This window comes from Hyposmocoma kahamanoa, unplaced genomic scaffold (genome assembly GCF_003589595.1).
Source record: "Hyposmocoma kahamanoa isolate Upper Pololo Valley unplaced genomic scaffold, ASM358959v1 78, whole genome shotgun sequence".
Lineage (NCBI taxonomy): Eukaryota > Metazoa > Arthropoda > Insecta > Lepidoptera > Cosmopterigidae > Hyposmocoma > Hyposmocoma kahamanoa.
This window is the reverse complement of record NW_020653945.1, coordinates 9191038-9213507: the sequence shown is the minus strand read 5'-3', so window position 1 is coordinate 9213507 and position 22470 is coordinate 9191038. Positions and strand designations below refer to the sequence as shown.

General features: G+C 37.0%; 1 protein-coding gene across 2 annotated transcripts; it reads left to right on the top strand.

The window, feature by feature from the left end:
- Positions 1 to 3497: 3497 nt before the first annotated feature.
- LOC113233086 (ATP synthase subunit g, mitochondrial-like) lies at positions 3498 to 17460 on the top strand. 2 transcript variants are annotated; one of them, XM_026468068.1, is made up of 4 exons: positions 3498 to 3534; positions 12742 to 12831; positions 16686 to 16789; positions 17260 to 17460. In XM_026468068.1, the coding sequence occupies exons 1-4, from the start codon at positions 3513 to 3515 to the stop codon at positions 17434 to 17436; spliced, it is 393 nt and encodes a 130-aa protein (XP_026323853.1). In that variant the 5' UTR covers positions 3498 to 3512; the 3' UTR covers positions 17437 to 17460. The 2 variants fall into 2 exon arrangements, with proteins under 2 accessions (XP_026323853.1, XP_026323852.1); XM_026468067.1 differs by lacking the exon at positions 3498 to 3534 and adding an exon at positions 8068 to 8733.
- Positions 17461 to 22470: the final 5010 nt, after the last annotated feature.

Here is a 22470-nt window from a genome sequence, read left to right as displayed (position 1 = left end):
TAGCGGCAATTCAAAACTTCAGTCGAAAAATTTATTTTTGTAACTGGGCCATCAGGTCAAAAATCAATAACTTTCTTATTTGTTAAGATAGACTATTGAATTTTTGCACATGCATAGAGTATTAAATACTACTTTAGTTAAAGTTCAGATGCTATACTTTTGTAAGAGTATGTTTATTTTTGAAAAAAAATGAAAAAATATATTTCAGAAATAGCTTTTATTCGATTTCCTTAAGGACAACTCTACTTATATTATTAATAAAAATGTATTATTACATTAGTTTTTTTTAAAAAACAATCATGTTTAAGCTCTTATCTATTTAATTAAGAAATTAAAAGTTATAAGATTACAAACACGTATAGTAAAAAAAGTTACAAAATACTAATTTAAAAGTAAAATAATGTTAGAAATGTATGTATGTCAACGTGTATATTATGTTTTATTATACTTGTTGAACTTCAGGATCCAAAATGAGTTCATTCACTTTTAAAAGATCCAGGGTATCTTTATCAAGTGCCTTCACCCTTTTGCTATATGTTTTTCTAAGACTGGAAATGTACGGATCTGATGTGTAGAGAAGTATGAAATACATCCTCATTTGTAGCTGATCGAGAGCACTTCCTGGCATGATGTAGGCGAAATTTTTTATAATCCTTATTACGGGATTCTTGTGCATCTTCGGAAAGTTGACCAATAGGAATTACACCAAAATGCTTAATGAGACTTTCACCATGAATCAAAATTTTGTGTACTGAAGATGGCATGTAGTACCATTCATAATTACTTACATAAATCCTGGCAGTTTCCATGGCATATTTGCCAAATTTTTCTGCATTTATCATTACGCCTGATGAAAGAGCTTGTAAAATAATATACAACCTTTTGATCAAATTCACAGCCACTCCGGTGATTTCAGAAGAACAATTTGCGTTGTGAAAAAATCGTCTAGCAGTATTACCGTCATTGGTATTACCACTTCCTTGTCGTGGTTTGTCGATGATCAATCCTAGCTCCTCCCGAAAAAGTTTTTGTACTAGGGTTTTCTTTTCTTGCTTTTGTCTTTTCTTTTCTTCACATGTGGCTGACCATGTCCGAAAAGAAAGATTATATGAGATATGTAATACCATTTCCATACAACGAATCCAGGCATGCAATGTGGAAAGTCCGTATTGATATGCATTTTCATTTTCTGGCCTACTAGTGACTTTAGTCAGATCATTCATTTTCCGTGGAGTAGCTACACAGATTGTACACGTGGATCCAGATGGTGTATCTGTTAATACTTGAGCTACTTTGCCATCTATCATAGTCAGAAAGAGTTCGTGCTTCACATTCACTCCTTCACCTTCTTTATTAATTAATGATGGCCGCAAGGAAATTATTTGGTTCTTTATTTCATCAGCAACAGCTTTAGTTTTTTCAGGAGTTTCTTTACAAAATTCTATCGATATGGGCCGACAAAAACGGACTGACGAAGGCACTGGATTTTGCCAGACAATGTCGCCAGTAAGCTCATTGACTAATTTAATAGGCACTAACGACGTAATAAACAAATTTGCATCAGAAACAAGTTCAGACTCCTCTGGAAATGTTTGTTTGACTTTGACCAGATGAACCATCACATCCTCATTTACTGTATAAAACTAAATGACACAATCCATTCTTATACACCGAATCTATGGCCAAAATCCTAGCTAGTGTGGTCCAATAAATCTTGAAGGTTTAGTACTTTTGCATGTGTATTTGTAATTTCTATTGCTGTAGATGGTGGATAACATGTCTGTTTGATTTCTTGTATTTTATAAAATGGTGGGAATAGAACACAGTCTCGTTCGTTTGTTAAATTCCTTAAGTATATATATTGTGCTTTCGTTAAATCTAAGTCAATGAAAACACTCAATGCTTCTTGATCCATTAGCATTTTGCTCTTAGATTCAAATACAGAGACTTTGTATCATCACGGTCAGCAAGCCTTAGTTTTTCCACGAGTTTTGCTTCTATTTCTTCTCCTATTGAACGTAAGCCCCGAACATAGGCATTGCAAATGTGTTCAAAGCCATTTTCACTAAATAGCGCGGTATTTTTTCGTTTTTTGGTTGATTCTGATGAGTCTCCATAAGAGACACAGGGTCTTCCGCGTTTCCCAGAAGAAGTAGATGGCGTGATGTCAGGTGTTACTCCTTCAATGCTCGGTAAGGTTACCAAATATTCAGAATCCAACCAATTTTCGTTCTTTTTTAGAAACGAAGCCTTTTTCCTGGACGCTTCTGCCCATCGTTTATTAAAGGAAGGAATGAGATTCCTTTGAACATCACTGATAATAAAACACATGTTGTCTTCAGAAACATGATAGTTTTCTTTTAAAACTGTTGATAGGGTTTCAAGTTTTTTTCCTCCTTCAATTCACGCTTGGAACACTTGAAAGAATTTGACATTTTGAAATTCAGTGATGATACGTAACAATCAAACGTCTGTTTAGTTTTATTATCAATTTGTAATAGCTTTATTAAATTAATTCACTCTTCTTATATAATTTCATAAATGAGGGTAGTGTGCATTTTGTTGATTAAAGTAGTACCACAAAATAAGTGCAAAATGTAGACAAAACGCCCTGTTATCAATAAATACCTATAATTTATTGAAATATACCGCAAACTAATCAATTCAATAGTACAACATAAGAAACCACAATGGATAGCGGTTTTCCGTTTCTTGAATTATATATAGTTTTCGCGATAACTTCTAAAGCCGCACGTATCCGCAGCTGATTTTTATAAATGTTATTTATGAATATCTAAGCTATAAAACAACACCAAATGTAAAGCACCGGGAGACATCGGTAACTGTCAAAAGTCTCGGTGAATTTCAAATACGTATCTTTTTTCCCCCTCACTTTTTGTATTTTTTTTTATAGAAAAATAATCAAACAATCCACAATATTATAATTGCTTTAAAATCTTTATACTATGGGCTTTTTAGAAATGCATAACACTTTATATATATTCGCACAAGTTTTTGAAAGAAATGAAATTTAAAGTATTGAAGCGAACAGACCTGAAATAGACATACTTACGAATTGCAATTTCTCACATTAAAAAATATGTATTCCAAATGCAATTCACGCAAAATTACTACATTATATTAAAGTACTACTCTGATACAATTTAAAAAAAAATTAAAGTGCGTCAATAACGACTTAAGGAAAAACGATTTTTGATATGCCGTTGTTCTATCATTGTCCATAGTGCATCGTGGTGTTTATAGGCACGTAATATGCCAAATTAAAAGAAAACAAGTAAAATGATTAACCTGACTTTTAACTGACAGTTGACTTCAAATTTATGCTATTAAACTCTACAAATTATAAAGATATAGTCTATAAATTCATACAATTCAAATGATATAATAAAATCGAAATTGTAGTAAAAAATATAGCACATATAAGAAGGCAAAAACAATTATTAAAATCCTTTACAAAATCATAGCTAATCACTATGGCGAGGGTAGCGAGAATGGCATTGGACTTAACACTAGGTATGTAATTGTTACATCTAACAAATTTGAATGTTGTTCGTTCTACTTTTTTATTACTTTGTTTGCACCTCATTGAAACTGTACCCAGCAAAACAGAAGCCCTAGTTATAAAACTACAATATACGTTGAAATAATGTTTGTGTTTCGAAATTAAGGCGTTGAAGATTATAATAAAAGAAATGCCATAGAAGTACGTATAAAGTCTTTGTTTTTGTTTGTTACAGTTTCATTGAAGACTGCCAAGCCTGTCTTCGCTAAACTTTGGACCGCTACCAAAGGTGCAGTTAGTAGTACAAAAGCCAAACCCATCGTAGAAAACCCTATGGTTTTAAAAGTAGAAGAAGTTCTTGACACGTTCACAAATGTTCTTATAAACAAGTTAAGAGATATTAGGAACACTCTACTGCCAAAGGAAGAACAGTATCTCATTAAACAATTGGAACTTGTCAGAAATAAAATGAAAGATCAATCAAAAGACGACAACGACATGTGTTCTTAAAATATAACATAATTTACAACGAGTATTTTATTATTCTTAACCCTGATCAATATATATTCTAAATAAATTTACTTTTACTATGTCAACTCGCAATTTGTGTATTCATTTTATTCACATACTCACAATTACACATTACAGAACATTGTCACTAAATATACACATATGCACGCATGCACACACACACACACACACAGTTTATTTCAATGTATTTTATAATTATAATATAGTTAGTTTGTTCATAACAATATACAAAGCGTTGTCAAGTGTTTTTTGAGGATATTGGCAGGAGCCAATATCCTCAAAAAACACTCTGATTCCTGTGCTATAGGAATAGCACAGGAATCAGAGACTTCATTTAATTGAACTATTCTGTAACAACATTATTATTATAAATATTATTACCTACTATTGTTCTCCCTCCTGGAATTGATAAAAATACATATAATATTATTAACAGAGTCTAAAATAACCGAACATTTCTACACCTCCAAAGTACCTTAGTAATTGAAACTGAGAATATCTAAAGTATATAGATTTTAAGACTTTCGTGGTTATTCACTAAATGATTATCACTAGTAGGTATCAGGTTTCTTACCACGGTATGACTTCTTTTTATTTTCCCGATATTTCGGAACGGTTGCACGCTCCATGGTCACGGGTTGACTGGACGGCGGCAGATGACAGCTTTATGAGCAGACATATCTCTCTACCCTCTTGCGCTGTCGACGACTACCTTCATCGCGATTTGTTGTGGCGTTACCATTGTCACTCACTTTTTTCACACAAACCACACTCACTGTATCCACACGCGAAACTGAACTCGAGGTGTTTTTGTTTTTATTACTGCACGCACTAAGGACCGGATTCCATGCACTGGACAGTTTAAAACCATCATCACGGTTAAATGTTTTGTACTTCGTGATCTCGATGGCTTCTCGTACCAACCGTGGTATGTAGTGACGTTCTGTCGAGAGTACCTGGGGGCTATGCACTCGATCCAGTGGTTAGTGTCAGTCTGTGTGAGATGTTGTGCTATAGCCGACTTCTGTGCATCATTGTTTTTTATTGCTCGGATATGTTCCTTCATACGATCGACAATTGTTCGTTTAGTCTGACCGATATACGAGCTCCCACAACTGCAGTTCACTTTATAGACATCCGGTGTTTGTAAAGGAAGGTGGTCTTTTGGTGAACGTAACATTTTTCCTATTTTGGTTAAGAGGGTGAAAACAGTTTTTATGGTAAACTTCCTTAGCGACCTGGCTATTTTATCTGTCACCCCGTGTACGTAGGGCAGCATAGTCTCTGTACGTCAATTTGCTTCTTCCTTTTGTGTATTGGTTTAAATGTTTTTATTTTGTATCCATTCTGTCGCAAAACCGTCTTAATGTGCTCCTGTTCCTGTGGTAGGTGGTGTGAATCACAAAGATCATAAGCTCTATTGGTTAATGACCTGACGACCGAATGTAGGTGTTTTGGGTGATGAAGTGAAGTGGCATGTAAATATTTGTCCGTGTGAGTTGGTTTTCTGTACACAGAATGACCGAGTGAACCGTCTTGTCGGACTTTGACAAATACATCCAAAAATGCAAGCGCGCGATTTTTCTCAATTTCACAAGTGAACTTCATTTTGTTATGGGTGTTATTAAGACGTGCTAAATAATTTTGTATATGTTGCTCCTTTCCTTCCATTATGCAAAATACGTCATCAACATACTTCTTCCATAATTTTATTGTTGATGGTGCTGACAGAATGGCGGCGTGTTCATAGTGTTCCATCCAAATGTTGGCAACAACGGGAGCAACGGGACTGCCCATCGCTACACCATCAATCTGAAGGTAGTATTGGCCATTATACAGGAAGTAGCTCGTGTTTAAGCAATGTTCAAGTAATTGAGCAATCTCCATTGGGATGTTATTTTCTTGAAGTTTCACTTTGATAAAATATGAAAATAGGAAAAATGTTACGTTCACCAAAAGACCACCTTCCTTTACAAACACCGGGTGTCTATAAAATGAACTGTAGTTGTGGGAGCTCGTATATCGGTCAGACTAAACGAACAATTGTCGATCGTATGAAGGAACACATCCGAGCAGTAAAAAACAATGATGCACAGAAGTCGGCTATAGCACAACATCTCACACAGACTGACACTAACCACTGGATCGAGTTGCATAGCCCCCAGGTACTCTCGACAGAACGTCACTACATACCACGGTTGGTACGAGAAGCCATCGAGATCACGAAGTACAAAACATTTAACCGTGATGATGGTTTTAAACTGTCCAGTGCATGGAATCCGGTCCTTAGTGCGTGCAGTAATAAAAACAAAAACACCTCGAGTTCAGTTTCGCGTGTGGATACAGTGAGTGTGGTTTGTGTGAAAAAAGTGAGTGACAATGGTAACGCCACAACAAATCGCGATGAAGGTAGTCGTCGACAGCGCAAGAGGGTAGAGAGATATGTCTGCTCATAAAGCTGTCATCTGCCGCCGTCCAGTCAACCCTTGACCATGGAGCGTGCAGCCGTTCCGAAATATCGGGAAAATAAAAAGAAGTCATACCGTGGTAAGAAACCTGATACTAGTGATAACCATATCTAAAGTACTTTGAAATCATTGACATAGTTTAATATTTATCAAATGCAGATATCATTTTTTGAACACTCTGAACGTAAAAAGCAAATTTAACCATTATGGATGTGTGTATGATGTGTTTTAATACACACAGATTTAATTTTGATTAGTATGACTGTACAGATAATTTCGATGCCGACTATTTTTTGTGTAAGAACGCTTGATACATAACACAACACGACACGATTTTATTAATCTAGTATAAAGTTTTAGTCAACAATGTTTTTTTTATTCATTTTTGTTCTAGCTATAACAAAAACAATTAAACCTTTAGGTGCAAATATGTGGGAGTACGCAAAAGTAGAAATAGTACCTCCAGCAACTATCACTTTTTTCAATGGGCCCGGGGGACAAGCTTTGGAAAAGTCGGTTGGCGGTTTAGTGAATAAAGCCATTGAGTTTTGTGAAACACGTATTCAAGCTCAAGAAGAAGAGGAACGTAGGCAAATCCGTGAAAAACAAGAAGAAATTAAAAGAGCTGAGGAGAAAAAGAGACTAGAAGCCGAAACTAAGGCAAAAGCAAACGCAGAAGCAGCTAAGGCAAAAGCAGATGCAGAAGCAGCTAAGGCAAAAGCAGATGCAGAAGCAGCTAAGGCAAAAGCAGAGGCAGAAACAGCTAAGGCAAAATCAGAAACAGCAGCGAAGGAAAAGGACGAAAAGAGGAAAGAAAAGAAAAATTAAACTAGGAAAAGAATATATAGCCATTTAACGGGCTACCTATCAGTAGTCCGAAATGTCATTTTCCAGAAATAACATTTAACATTTAAAAAAAAAAACGATATTGACTATGAGGAATAATATTTTTGTTTTTATATGAGTAAGTACTTATTTAGGATGCGTTAGATTTATACCAAAGCGGAGGTGTTGTTTAAACAAAACGAATTTTTTTCGTTACATTGACATCTCCTTTCCAAATGGGTCACCTCATTGTCGCTGCATTTTTTATTACAGTCAGGTCACGAAACTATTTCGAGACTTACTGCGCTGGCTCAGCGACTCAAAGTTGGATCTTGCCCTGCCCTGGGATTTGGAAGCTCGGGACTTATTTAAGGAGTCGCCGACTCAGAGACAAGAGCAGCGATCACCACTCTGGGTCGTGATTGGTTCAGCAGGTGTCCATTGCCATTCGGCGAATGCTGCCAGTATAATAGGGACCTCCTGAGCCGAGCACGATACAGGGCGGGATTTTTTATTAAGTGAGGAATATTTGACTAAATCTCTTGTAAATTTAATTATAGTACCTATTGACAAAGCTTAGTGCTGATCTTTAGATTTAAATTTCACGTGTATTTTGTTAACTTTTTGAACTGAAAATTGAAAAAGTTTTTTTTTAATAATATTAAATGACGGGACGAACAAGTCGTGCGCCTTATGTTAAGCTACCCGTCTATCCATAACAGTTGCGATGCCACTCAGAGCTTTAAATTGCAAAGATCTGAGGCGCAATGCCACTGCACACACACACACACACACACACACACACACACACAAGGAGCCCTATTGCTACTAAAAGTGATACTTTACATAGTTTACCTTGAGATGAACAACCCTTCTTTATGTTACAGGGTATAAATATCAATTTGTTTACACACAAGTATAAATGCACGTCACGTATTTGCGATTTGCGTATGACTAGGTACTTAATTATTAATAATCATGTTATGCACCCTTGTATTTTTTTTAACCCAGTTCAGAAATACATAAAAATAAATACTTGTTACAAACCTTAACTATTTATTTTTTTCCATCCTAGGGTACAAATGCACTGTTGATGCTCATAATATCCGTACCAAAATGAGATCCCATACAATCACCAAAGAGATCAATCATAGTTACCAATATTTTGACATCTTTATGTTTTATCTTTTTGACAGAATGTGTTTTTTTTTTGTCGTAATATGTTCATTGAACGTCATTTTCGGGCATAACGATCAAATTATTAATTTTTGGATGTTTGTTAAAAATCCGAACAAAAGATTCAATTAAGTGCTAATTAGGGGAAAAAGATAGTGAGAAATATGGCATTAAGAACAAACCTTTCTAAAGTTGTAAATAATTTCATTCGTAAGTCGTTACACACGTTAAAAGTACCTACACACTGCCGTTGTCTAAAGTATCAAGTAGATGTTGTGTATTGTCATTGTAGTACACACTCCAGGGCCCGGTTTCCATTTAATATACTCACAAGTAGTTATTTTCACGGTCTAGTAGCAGTTGAATGGTGAAGAGAGACCCAAAATAGACAATTTGACAATTTCAACCACACGGAAAATCGGTTTTTCGAACAAAGATAACGAATTTAACTTGTTTTTTTTTTTAATTGATAATTAATACTATGAGGTCCGAAACACGATTGACTAAAATTCGCTCGATAAATTCGTTTTTAGTAGCAGTGGAGCTCCTTATAACACAATTCGTCCTAGGAAGTACTGCCACCTTACTTATTTCTGCCGCCAGGCAGGAATGTGAACACTACTGTGTTTCTGTTCGAAGGGGGTACTGGCGAAATTACAGGCACACGGGAGTTATCAATTTATGTGTTAGGGTGTCAGATGCAGTGCCCTTCAGATACAAAGTTCTAAGTGGCGCTGCAACTGTTAGGGACAGGCGTTTCGCTTGTCACCAGGCACACGACTTATTCGTCCCTGCACATACTTAGTATTTCTAAAAAAATAAAAAATGTAGAAAATCAGAAACCCGCAAAATTTTCATTTTTTACCACGTTCATCTACGAAAAAATAAGTTTTTTATTTTTATTTATTTAATAAGGTACATCAACAGAATACATATTACACATTTCTAAAGTACTTAAATAACCATTTTAATTTGTAATAGATATCCCATTAAAAAGTACACAATATTCATAAATTATTTGTCAAATTAGATTAATAAATAATTTGGATTTGAAATAATTAGAATTGGATACATAAGACTACAAATTAAACGTAATTATTATTTAGGAGCTATAATATGATTATATACCATCAATAGAGACTTACACAATAAATACTAAAACATCTTATTTTATATTATATTATATTATATTGCATTTAAATTACCTGATAACGATTGCAATACAGGATGTCTGAACAAAGGCAAGGAATTATTGAAAATATCCAAATCTGGCACTCGACTACAAAGCTCCCCAATCCCCAAAGCCAATCGCTGGTTATAAGGACATCTATACGAAATTCTGTGATGTAATGTGAAGGCCAGATATCTGGTGGATGCTCTCTGGATTCCTTCATGCCTCTGAGAGTGAACAGTATATACCGGAACCCAAACAGTACTAGCATATTCATATTCATATATGGCTTCTACGAACCAAACAGTCACACAAGAGTTGCATAGTCTGTGGCAACCTAAAATCTCTTGAGTTCCTTTTTATAAAACCTAACATCCTTGCTACTTTACAGGTAATACTATCAATGTGTATATCAAATTACAATTTGCTGTCAATGATAACTCCAAGATCTCGTATTTGTGTCACTTCTTGTGACTTGTTGTGTAACATAGTACAATCAAAATAATAATTCGTAGAAAAAGGAAGTATTTTCCTAGTAAATTAATGTGTTGACATTTAGTTATATTAAACACCATGCAATTGGCGTCACACCAGCGCAGCGTTTAATTCTGTTACATTTTTTTGCAACAGCTACTTTTTCGTTAGCGTCTTCTAGAGGGTGTACCGTTTTGTAAAGTCTTAAATCATCGGCATATAAAGAGAATTTCGAATGCTGTATTTCTTGAGTTATATCATTAATAAATATTGTGAAAAGAATCGGTCCTAAGATCGATCCCTGAGGAACCCCTGACTTGGTACAATAGTAATATGATACATGTCCCTGAATATTCACAATTTGTAGTCTATAATAAATAATAATAAATAATAAATAACGCACACACTCAACATAGCCCCGCACTAGGGAAACCCTGTGTCGCGGGTGCCATGGACACACACATAGACAACCACAAATTACACCCAAACTCACGAGATAAATAATTGTAGGCCATACAACTATTTCTCCCGGCCGGGGAATCGAACCTGGGACCTCTGCGTGGCAGTCCGGCATGGTAACCTTTCGACCACAGAGGCAGTTAAATTAGATCTATCAGCTAAATAAGAGCCAAATCGTTATAGCACTGCCATGTATGTATACCTAAGCGTTTCAATTTCAGTATCAATAGTTTGTGACTGACTTTGTCGATGGCACTACTAAAATCCGTATACACGACATCAATTTTGAAACCTCCATCAACCTCGGTCATGACATCAGTCACAAACTCAACTAAGTTCGTAAAAGTTGAACGACCACTCCTGAAGCCATACTGGTATGCAGAAGTATAGGGATTCACAAAGTTTGTCAGAATAGGACGAATCAACTGTTCAAAAAGCTTAATGAGGCAAGACAGGATAGAAATGGGTCGATAGTGTTTAACGTCACTAATATCTCCTTTTTTGTGAATAGAAACTATTCTAGCCTTTTGTTACTCTTGAGGGAACATACCATACTAAAGAGATTTATTGTAAATAAGCATTAAAGGGAGACTCAAAATTGGCGCACATAGTTTGAAAAATAGTGGTGGCATTCCGTCAGGGCCGGCGCCCTTAGAACCATCTAGGAATTTTAAACCTTTCTCAACTACTTTCTCACAGATATACACTTGCGACAAGTTACCAAATGATAACTCTGACTATTGTAGATCAGAAAGAGACTCTGTCACCGTCGCATCAGGCTGTACATCCGTGTAAGTCGTTACGAAGTGATTCGCAAACAATTGTGAAATGGACGGCTCAGATTACGCCGACGCGCTACCTAGGTGCATCACAGATGGGACGGAAGTACCACCACCACGTTTTTCAGTAACATATCGCCAAAAAGCTTTAGGTTGTCTTTGGATATTCGCCTCAATGTGACTTTTGTACTGAGTAAGGCACAATTTATTCAAATTGTGGCAACCGTTTCTCATAATTTTATACTCGCACTCACACACAACTCACACTCGCACAGAGTCGAAGCATAGCGTCGCGTCCTGTTTTTCAACTACAACGCCTAGCGATGCGACTACGCTCGCATTAGTATGCCTGGATCACAGAGATGAATATGCTATAGGCGAAAAACATGACGCGTCGCGACGCTTTGACTGCGCCAGTGTGAGTTGAGCCTTAACCGGTCTCGTGGATTGTTATACTCGGCGTAACTTTTTCTCAATTTTTTTTTCCGCCAGTAACTTTATGGTTTTTAATATACCAGGGCGGATCTGATCGAGATTCATTCATTTTTTACTAGAGATATGTGCATTTAAAGTAGTGCGTAACTCAACATAGAAAGCTGAAGTCATGTATCATCAACATTACGACATTGATTAAATTTTTCCTGCCTGTCGATTTCACTTAGATGTCGCTGAATGTTCTCATAATTTGCTTCGTTGAAATTATAACACTCGGTTAATCCAAATGACAGAAAATTCTTAGATGAATTTCATTCGATTGTTATTAGTTATTAGCGTGTTTCATAGTAAATACATCAGGGGACAGCCTATTTTACAGTAAGAGAGTATATTTTATTTCTAAAAGGCAACTGTTTATATATCGTGCAATGAGTTCGCCGCGTCTACCTCACACGCTTCAAAGCCTACGCGACCACGATACCATTCAGCCTTAACGGGGAAATACTTGTACTGTTAGATCCCACCCGATGGGTCATATTAGTGGTACCAGGAGTCAACACACACATAATTATGTAGCGTAATTAATATTGCTCACGTCTTGTCAGTCTTCTATTGCACACTTATACGTTATGCAAATTTTATTTCACATATGAATTAAGTATAATTCATTACTATATATGCGTGTTGATTGATTATTAACATTCCACCTCACTTCACGACGTACCTACAAATTTAGCATGTTTTCATGCGCAATAAAATTGTTCTTGTCTCGCATTTCCTCGTGTATGTGTATAAAATTACTGAGATAGTAAAAAATAACATCCGCATGTCTGCAAAACTCACACGAGTGTGAAAAATACTGTACTTGTGTTATTAATAAGCTAATTGATCATGTTATAGGTATTAGAACAAATTTTTATCATTCCTTAATCGAAGTATATCAACCAACTATATCTAAAAACAAGGAAATGTTGATGGATATTTTAAAAGGTAAGTGAAGATCTTATTAATTGATTTAATTTTATATTAAGTTGATTGAATATCAGGGTGTTTTACTACCCGTGATATAATTTTTTTTTTTTTGGGAAATTACTCCACTTTTTTGTTATAATTCTTAATACGAAAATGGAACACTAAGATAAATCCAGCAAAGCAAAGATTCAGCTGGATTGCCGTAGCACCGTCTGTGAGAACCTTTGAAAGTTTTGATTTTATTAAAAATAAATACTTTTAAGAATATTTAAACGTACGTCGTAACCAATTTCAGCAATAAAAAAAGATGGACCGTTTTTCCACCGGTAACTTTCACCAAATCAAATATGTTTGGTGTTCTCTTTTACATCCTGTTTAAATTGGGTGACATTTATTCAAGCTGTAACGTTGCACTATATTCCTATAATGAAAACAAACATCTTTTTCACTGCTCATGCTCTAAAATAATAATAAATAAATCATAATGTATAATGCTTCGCGTGGGCGGACGAAAGTATTAAATACTTTTAAGTGAATTGTGTAGCCACTGTTTGTCGCATATAAAGCGAAAGCGATTTTATACGTATGATGGGCTTTTCTTGATTTTTTCGATGGGTACGCCCGCCCCCCTAGTCATACGGCGGGATAATATCCATATTTCGTCTATATTCCCTTCCCTTCAGGCGTACTAAGCATTTTTCGTCATCTTTTATTACGCGCACAGCCCAAGAATAGAATTCCCTGCCTACGATTATGTTTTCGAGTAACTGAATAGGATTCTTTTGGGCGAGGTAGTTCCATTACTGACTCTATCTTTACTCTAGGGCTAGGTGGTGGTCAAAAAACATGTCCATTTACTGCTGACGGGCGCAGTGACAGCGCCAATCAGAGCTTTAAATCGCAAAGATTTAAATTCCCTCTTCAGAAAGCTTTAAATCCCCTCTTAAAATCTTTGCGATTTAAAGCTCTGAGTGGCACTGCAACAGTTATGGGCAGGCGTGTAAATTACCATCAGGCGCACGACTTGTTCACTCGTTACGATGTATTCTTGCAGTTTGTATGTGTTGTATGCGTGCACCCCGGGGAAAAATATTATTATTATTACTAGGGTGACTTCATTCAGGGCCTCCGCAACTCTTTACTATGCAACTAGTAATTGAAGTATTTTCGCACACGAGGTGAGCCGTCCTCACCTCCCCAAGAAAAATAATTGCCGATATTTATTTCGAGGCACTTACATCCCTACTATGCCCTGGAGAACGTTGTATAATCGAAATAATAAATATTACTTTTTAAAAAGGTTATTTTTTAGTCTTGTTAAATTAGAATTCTCTTTTTTTAATTTTTATGTTGTTTTATTTATGTATGTTTTTTTTATTTATGTTTATGTATGTTTTTTTTTTGTATGTATGTTACGCGATAACTCCGGTATTTGTGAACCGATTTTTTTTGATTCTTTTTTTGTTGGAAAGGGGGTACTTCCATAGTGGTCCAATTTTATTTTGAAGGAAATCATCCACCTCTAAGGGTGGCTGTTCACGCATGAAGATTCATTTTTATAAATAGCACCATTGACTTACAATTATATGGACGTCGGGTCCGCGCTAAAAAGTGTCCGCACTTGTAAGGCGCTAAAATCGTATACAGAGCGCCAAACTCCGCTTTAGTCTTCATTTGTTCGACTGACAGCGCGATACTGCGATGACATTACAATTTAAATTTCGAATAGTTTGACTTGGGACATTTTTTTCGTGGTTTTTGTATTAGACCCGTCGTCCATTTATTTGTAAGTCAATGAATAGCACCTAAATTTTCTTAAGGAGCAAGTATTTTAATGGTTGATTTTGCTATTTCTCCAATTCAAGGCGTTTTTCTCTCAATATTCTTTGAGTAGTAAGAAACGATTTTTTATTATCTCCAGTGTCAAGTCCTGTATAGTGGCGAATTTAAGGATGTTGCAATAAAACTTAGCAAATAGACGTAATGCCACGTACGTTTGAGGTCGGTTTTTTTTAGTACTGTGTACTGAGATTGTATTATTCCTAATCATCATCATTTCCTAATCATCGTAATCATCTGGCAGGGGAACTTGAGCATATAAAGTAAGTAAGTAAGCGAATAAGTTGAAGATTCCACGCTAATGCCGCAGGCGCCGTGTGAAACCACCAACAGTCGAGCGAGGACCTGCCATCTTACCTTACGTGAGAGATGTTACAGACAAGATCGGAAGAGTCCTCAGGCGTGCATCTATCAAGACCTACTTCAAGCCCCTGAGGAAGATTTCTCAGTTCCTGAGACCCGTGAAATGTAACATCCCCTTACAGAACGCAGGAGTTTACAAGCTTGACTGTGGTGCGGTCTCTCTTATATTGGACAAACAAAGCGAAGTATTTGTACCCGCGTCAAAGGACATATAGCTGATGTCAAACACCGTCGCGTGAATAAGTCTGCAGTATGCGAGCATGTCATGGATAAATCTACACATTCAATGAAGTTTGACAAACCCCAGGTCCTTGCAAAAGAAATCAGTTATTCACCCAGGATGCTGCGAGAGGCCATTGAAATTAAAAAACATCCTAATTTCAACAGGGAAGATGGTTTCTCCATACCACCAGTTAGGGATCCAATATTTCCTCTAATGAAAAATCCCAAACAGATATAAGACTGCAGTACTAATTAATATGTTTTAGTTTATTCTAATTTCTATTATTGATTAATAATAAATTGAACTTAACAAAAATTCATTCAATAAAATAATTTGTAAAACTTAATGTAGCGTAAATTGGAATGTTTTCTTTGTAAAATTAAAAATAAGGTATTTAATTAATAACTATTGTAACTATAGTGCAAAAATAGGGTGGTTTGCATCAATATTAGACATAACTGGTTGAAGACTGTACCACCTTTTTTTTTTTTTTTTTTTTTTTAACGGTGGGGAATCCTTTATGGATACCCCCGAGCCCGGGCGGCTCGGAGGTTATGTGGGAGTCCCGGCGCCCTGAAAAGGGCGCTGCTCCTGGGTCTAGCATGGACCCAGGGGTGTACCCACTAAACCCCATCGGTTTGCCTCTCGCCGGGTTTGTGTCGGCGCCGTGGGATCATCTCTATTTCACCACGACGCCGCCCGGCCGCCCCGGCCACTAAGCCGGGGCTCCCGCGCCTATGGAGGAGAGGATCGGTTTTCTCCGCCCCTCTCCCCAGACGATTGAGGCCATGCAATGCGAACAGGGGGCCCTAGTCCCTGTCCGCTGGCCTCAGTGGGGAAGGAGTTGAGCGGCAAATTGCCGCCGCCTCCTCCCCGCCCGTCTGCGCCGGAGCGGGGGTGCGTCAGGCGCGTCCTCGCGCTCCCGCTCCGCCGCCTCCTTTTGCGTCATCACTTCCACGCAAAAGGAGGCCACCGCGTCCCAGGACCTCTCATCCCGCAGCATGGCCGCGACCACGCTGGGCAGCGAGAGGTCCCTCCCTATTGTCGCCACCAGAGTGCAGCGCTGCTCGATCCACCGGCAACACACCTCGAGGGTGTGCTGCGCGGTGTCGTCCACGGCGCCGCACTCGTGGCACGACGGGGACGCCTCCCTCCTCGCCACCCTGTGCAGGTAGTGACCGAAGCAGCCGTGCCCGGTCAGGATCTGCACAAGGTGAAGACTGTACCACCTCAGTCAACCGTGACCAAGAGACGTGTAAAGGGCCCGAAACGTAGGATTGTTTGAAAAAACAAATATACGCGATTTAAATTCGGAAAAAGAGTTTCATTTCCTATTTATTTCATTTTTCATTTATGTTTGAGTTGATGTAGTATATTTAATTGGAATCTTCTCTTTTGATTTGAATTCACCTAAAAGGTACAGTAATTAACCAAACTTTGGTTCTAGAGAAAGCAGACGCTGCGGCAAAATCTGAATTGGGCCGGAAAATGAAAGTTCTCAAAGGGTTTTACAATGCAGAAATCAGACCTCCACGACACGACGAGATTACTGTAGGTACTTTTAACATTACGTTTTTAACAATTTTTTTATGATACTGAATGATAGGTCGCCCGAGTAAGCGACACGCCTGTCTATAGCAGTTGCAGTGCAACTCAGAGCTTTAAATTGCAAAGATCTAAGGGAGAATGCCACTGCGCGTCTGTCACCCTGAGGCATAAGTTGACAAGTCCTATATGCCTGTAATGTTCGTCCCGTCACGTGGTATCATCAAAACCGGAACCATGAATTTGAACGACCCTGTTTTGATAACCTGGGACAACATATCGCTTTTGCTTACAAACACGTCCACACCTATTTACATAAATAGGTATCATATACGAAATTCTGATTTAGAGACCGTCAATTTTCTTGCGCAAATAGTTTTCTCTTTTGCCGACCGTATATCATAAATTACTAGGTAATGTAGACCATTTTGTTAAATCCAACAATTTATTTATCGCAAGTATGTTTTCATTTCCAGAAATTGTTTAGTGATCTAGCCTTGGTGAGAGAGTTCATAAAGACGGGCAGTTTTAGATTTCTCACCGTGAAACAAATATGGCTGCTGTTCCTCGTATCCCTCGAAATTTATTTGTGGTTTTACCTCGGAGAAACTGTCGGCAAGTTCCATATTGTTGGTTACGACGTTAAGCCCTGAAAAGATATATGTATTAATTTAAACATTGGTTTAGGTAAAATAAAATTTTAGTTGTATTATTAAAACACAAGTCGTTTATGTTGATATTATAATTGATTTCCTGTATACGTATTATAGCTACAAAGTGATTCAAAGCCTAGTTTAATGTAGATACTTTTATTGTTTATAGATTTAGAAACTTTTTCAACATTATCATTTATTCATGGGACACAATATTCGACACACGTCCCTCTAGACTGTATTAATAAACCTGTTCTGATGAAATTTTTTATTACATATTCGCATAAATGCTGTATTGTTTCAACAGTGAGATCGAATTTGAGTTTTCAAGTTCATAATTATCTATTTTTTTTAAATCCCTACAGAAGACATTGTCATATAGCACATGGCACAATCTTGGAAATCATGACCGAAAAAATCTTAGAGGATGGAAAGAAATAAGGAAAAAATGCAGACATTTTGAAAAGAGAATTTCTGATGTCTGATTTGACAACTTCCGTGACCCAATGGTTTATACCATAGATATTGGAAAAAAGGGTAGATATGTAATGACGCTATGTAAGATCGGGTACCGATGTCGCCATTTTTTAGCTTGTGTGCAATTCAAACTTTACGCTCTATTATCTACTACTATAACTTAAAGATTTTGATTGGGTAGGGCCTAAAATGTGAAAACGACGTAACACAATTTTAAAATGTAACAAAATTAAATTTACAGTCACTTGAGTATGAGTTATATTAAAATATTTCAGTATTTTTTTCATCCTGGTTCAGCCATTCACCATCAGGTGGCGTTTTAATAAAAATGCTACTAGTATATAATAGCTAACTATTACACGTTAGATGGTGCTGAAACTCATTTTTCGTTACACTAAGAACTCACGGAGCGGTTTTCACCGCGTCTGCCGCGGGACCGCGGCATCTGTAGAAAGTAACAGTTAAGTATGTAAAATTAGTACCACATTTCACGGAGCGTTTTACGCCTGTAGTGGTGACGGTTGTTCGCGGTTGCCGCGGCAGTGTACTAGTAGAACCGCGCAGGACACGATGACCTGTGCGCTTGGTGGCCGTCGTCGCCCGCACACTTTGGCCGTCGGTTCAGGCGCAATGTGGAGCAGGCGCACGCAGGGTGAGTTCTCTATTAACCGCGCGACTTGCAATTAACTCCCACTAACTTCGCGGTCCGTTCCGCAATCGCAACGGTTTCGTGCCCGCAGCCGCGGCAGCTACGTGCCCGCACAAACTTGCAGGGTCGTGAGTATTGAAATAAAACCGGTGTCTGGCAGCACCGGCGGGCGCGGATGGAAACCGCTCCGTGAATTGCTAACCTTATTAACCTTAAACTGACGCTACTCAACGATTGATGTGGTCCTACCTAATCGATAATTGGAAACCATGTGGCTGTTTTTAATATTAAAAAAAATATTTCATTTTTCATACTATATCTAAACTGGTACTGGTGTATTATTAAATTAATATAAATTATTATTATTATTTTCTTAATGGCGGCCACTAAATTTGGACCAGTGTCAGTTTTATAAGAATAATATAGAAAATATGGCGACCATCGCCAGTGTCAATTTTCCATTATACGTTACGACCATAGATTTAGTATATCCATAGATTGGCCCTGAAGTATTGGAGACGAGACCAAAAGAAAAATACATCTGTGTGCGTATAATGTGCATATGTGCAAGATAAGTAGTGTTGCGCCATCCACTGATTTAACTTTAATATCGATTAACATATTACACCGGCATTTCACTTCGTCGTATTCACCAAAATGTCTTATCGCAAAACGCCGAGATGTTAATTAACTAATTAATTAATGATTCAATACAAAATTAAGAAAGCTACTATCACCTTCTGGCACTGTCATAGGATGGTAGGTAAACAATGGGGACTTTCACCCAAGATAACGCTATGGCTCTACAAAACGGTGATAAAACCCATGATCAGTTACACGTTTTGGTCACACAAACACATTATGTGTACCAAATTTCAAAATAATCAGACCAGTAAGTTTGGAGTAAATTGGCTGTGACAGACGGACAGATGGACACACAAGTGATCTGTGCTTGCCTCTAAAGGAAAAGAATTTTTCCTGAAAGTGTTTGCTGCATATTTTTTTAAACTTTTTTGGGAACCCAGTCTTCTCTCATGGCATTATAAGCCATTTCTGTCGTACTTCAATGTTTTGAGGAAATCTGAATCAACAACAATAATTAACATAAAAAATGAGTGCCTCAACTACGCTATTAAAAGAAATTTTCGTTTTAATGTAGACAAAAAATAATGCACTAATGCAATATTAATTAAATATAAAGTACCAAAACCAGAAATTTCTGATTCAATAATATTAAGTATGAAGATGATTTCGGCTGTATGCAAGCATCGCCTTTGCATTTCTTTTTTTCAGTTAATGACATCTCGATAACATATTATCGATTGCATCAATCTCTATGAAAGTGGGGTTAAGAATTTCAGAAATTCACGTATTTGATATATTTTTTAATTGAATTCGTATACATTTGGGTTATTAATGCACTTGAATGGTATAATTTTACGGATATATTTATGTAAAAAACTTTTGTGGTAGTGCTTTTGGACAGGTAAAAATTTAAATAGTACTTTCATGTGAAATGTACAATTCTGCGAGTTTTCCTTTTTAGATGAGTTACATCCGGGTACTGAACACGTTACCGTGACTAATAAACGTTCGCTTAATACTATTTCACATTTTAAAACCAATTATTTTTCAAAAATAAACGAAATTTGTTTCGTTGTCAGTTGACCCTAGGTTCATGCAGGCTCATAGCGTATCATGAAGTGGTCTCGTCTACCCATCTCGCTCTAACATACGTGTATACTAACGCTCTTTCACTTGCATTGCCAATCTAATTTGTAGGTACATATAAGAAAACACGGAAGAAATAAAAAGTTTTGGGTACACCTTCGCAAAGACTTTTATCTGTGGAAAAGCTGTTAGTTTCCCTAAAAATGTGAAAAATTTTTTTTTTAAATAAGACCTGAGGGCTACTTACCACTACGCCCATAATCGCCACCCTGAAACATAAAATTGTCAAGTCCCTTACTTATAGTTTCACCAGCACCCTGTCCCGGAAAGCAATAATACTCACATTATTGTACATACTTCCCTGAACTCTTCCACTAGGCGCTCCTTGAAAAAGAAGATATTTAAATTATATTGCAAATGAAATTAATACCTTTAATAAAATTATAGTACTTAATGTTAGGATATGCCTTTGCAATTTATTGATTAATATCTATGTAGGTTAGTGGTACGTCGCGATATGGACAAAATTTCAAATAACCATCGTTAGTGAATATGATTAACGCCAGTACTTGTTGTTAATTTACACCAAATTAACGTTTCATTATAGTTCATGTAGCAATATTTTGTTTAATTTCCAGTTCGAAACCGTTTATATAAATATTCTTCGAAATATTTAACTTTCTGAATTGCAACAGCTACTCTAACCATCTTCATATTCATATTTGACCATCAACGTCTCCGGTGAGGAAGTTTAAACCATAGACCGTTAGACCAAGCTTGTCTGAGGAAAAGAGTTTCTGTAAACTCACGATGAACCACGATTTACTCAAGATGATTGTAAGCCGTGTAGGGATTTGAAGATGCACCCCCTTTGTACGATAAGCAAAAATATTTATTCTACTCTCTACTAGGTTGTTTGTGACGGTGTGACCTCCTTACACCGTCATCTCACCTCTTTGTATCGCCTCTCTCCGCTTGTATCTTATCATTTTTTTAATTTTACATGTATTTAAATTTTAAATTTGAATTGTTCCATCTTCCTTCACTTTCTCATTTTGTTTTCGTACCACGGCCACTCCCAGCTCGACCGCTACAACAGTCAGAGCTGTTAATAAGCTAATCATGTGTAATAATTTATAAGTCTACAGCCTTCATGTATCTATTTCTGTAATTCAGTTTCTCGTCCCATTTAGGGGTAAGTGCCTTAATAATAAAGTGTAGGGAGTGTTTTATACTGTTATGCCTGCTTTTTTTACATTTACCTTTATATTGTTACAGCCTTTCTTTAAACTTTACTTCTTTAATAAATTTTGTGGACCGGAAGTTTCCCATTTCATTGCCGTGAACCTATTCACTAGTTAGGGTTACAACCCTTTCATGTTGAAGCAAAATGATAGGTAGGTACTATAGTATGCACTCGTTTTATTTTCTCACTTTAAGGTTTATTTATAGAACGAGTCCTGTACCCCACCCACGGTGGGGTCGGGCTCGGCCTGTGGCGCGTGGTCGGTTTCAGTTTACGGGGTGTGCTCATGCTCTTCGGTGGCACAGCAGTTAGTACTATGGGCGCTTGATGAGGAGGTCGATTCCCGATTTATGCCAATTTAAGAAACGAACATTTCTAAATCGGTTTCGGTCTGAGTATTCTGGGTTATCGTTGATTTGGTATTCATAGTACTTACATAGTACAGGAAATTCGGCAGTAGTTTGGCATTTTTTCCCCCTAAATACCTCTCTCTGGCATAGCTTTCAAGAAAATGAAATCTAACATAAAGACGGTTGAGATACAACAACGCTATAATAAGCATCTCATTTCCACTACATCGGGAAGCATGCTTTACATTTTTATAATTGTGAGATCTTGTACTCGTAATCTATTACGTCTCGGTATATTATCTCCATTTGATGGCGTGCGGACGCTTCGGCCTTTGCCCTCCGCGGACCTCGGCCTCCGGCCTCGGCACTTATGGCTATGTTTTAAAAAAAATTAAGTAGGTCTTTAATGGCAGCCATATTTAAAAATTGCAAAAATATATTTTGACCACTAATTATTATCATACAATCTTAGAAATCTTTTCGTGTCAATTTTCAGTCCGAGCAAAGCAAGTTTTTTCAATAGCCATTTACATAAAAAATTACGGCTATATCGAAAAACGGCAGAAATAAAATTTTTACCCCAAATTGTGCCAATGCAATGTTGAAGCCATGCCATTTTCAGTCGAATTAGAAGAAATTTT

Excerpts from the sequence above, each read along its gene's own strand:
- LOC113233086 (XM_026468067.1), top strand. The coding sequence starts at position 8,688 with ATGGCATTAAGAACAAACCTTTCTAAAGTTGTAAATAATTTCATTC. Across the intron at positions 12,832-16,685 it reads GTTGATGGATATTTTAAAAG|AGAAAGCAGACGCTGCGGCA; the intron begins GTAAGTGAAGAT and ends CTTTGGTTCTAG. Across the intron at positions 16,790-17,259 it reads CACGACACGACGAGATTACT|AAATTGTTTAGTGATCTAGC; the intron begins GTAGGTACTTTT and ends TTTCATTTCCAG.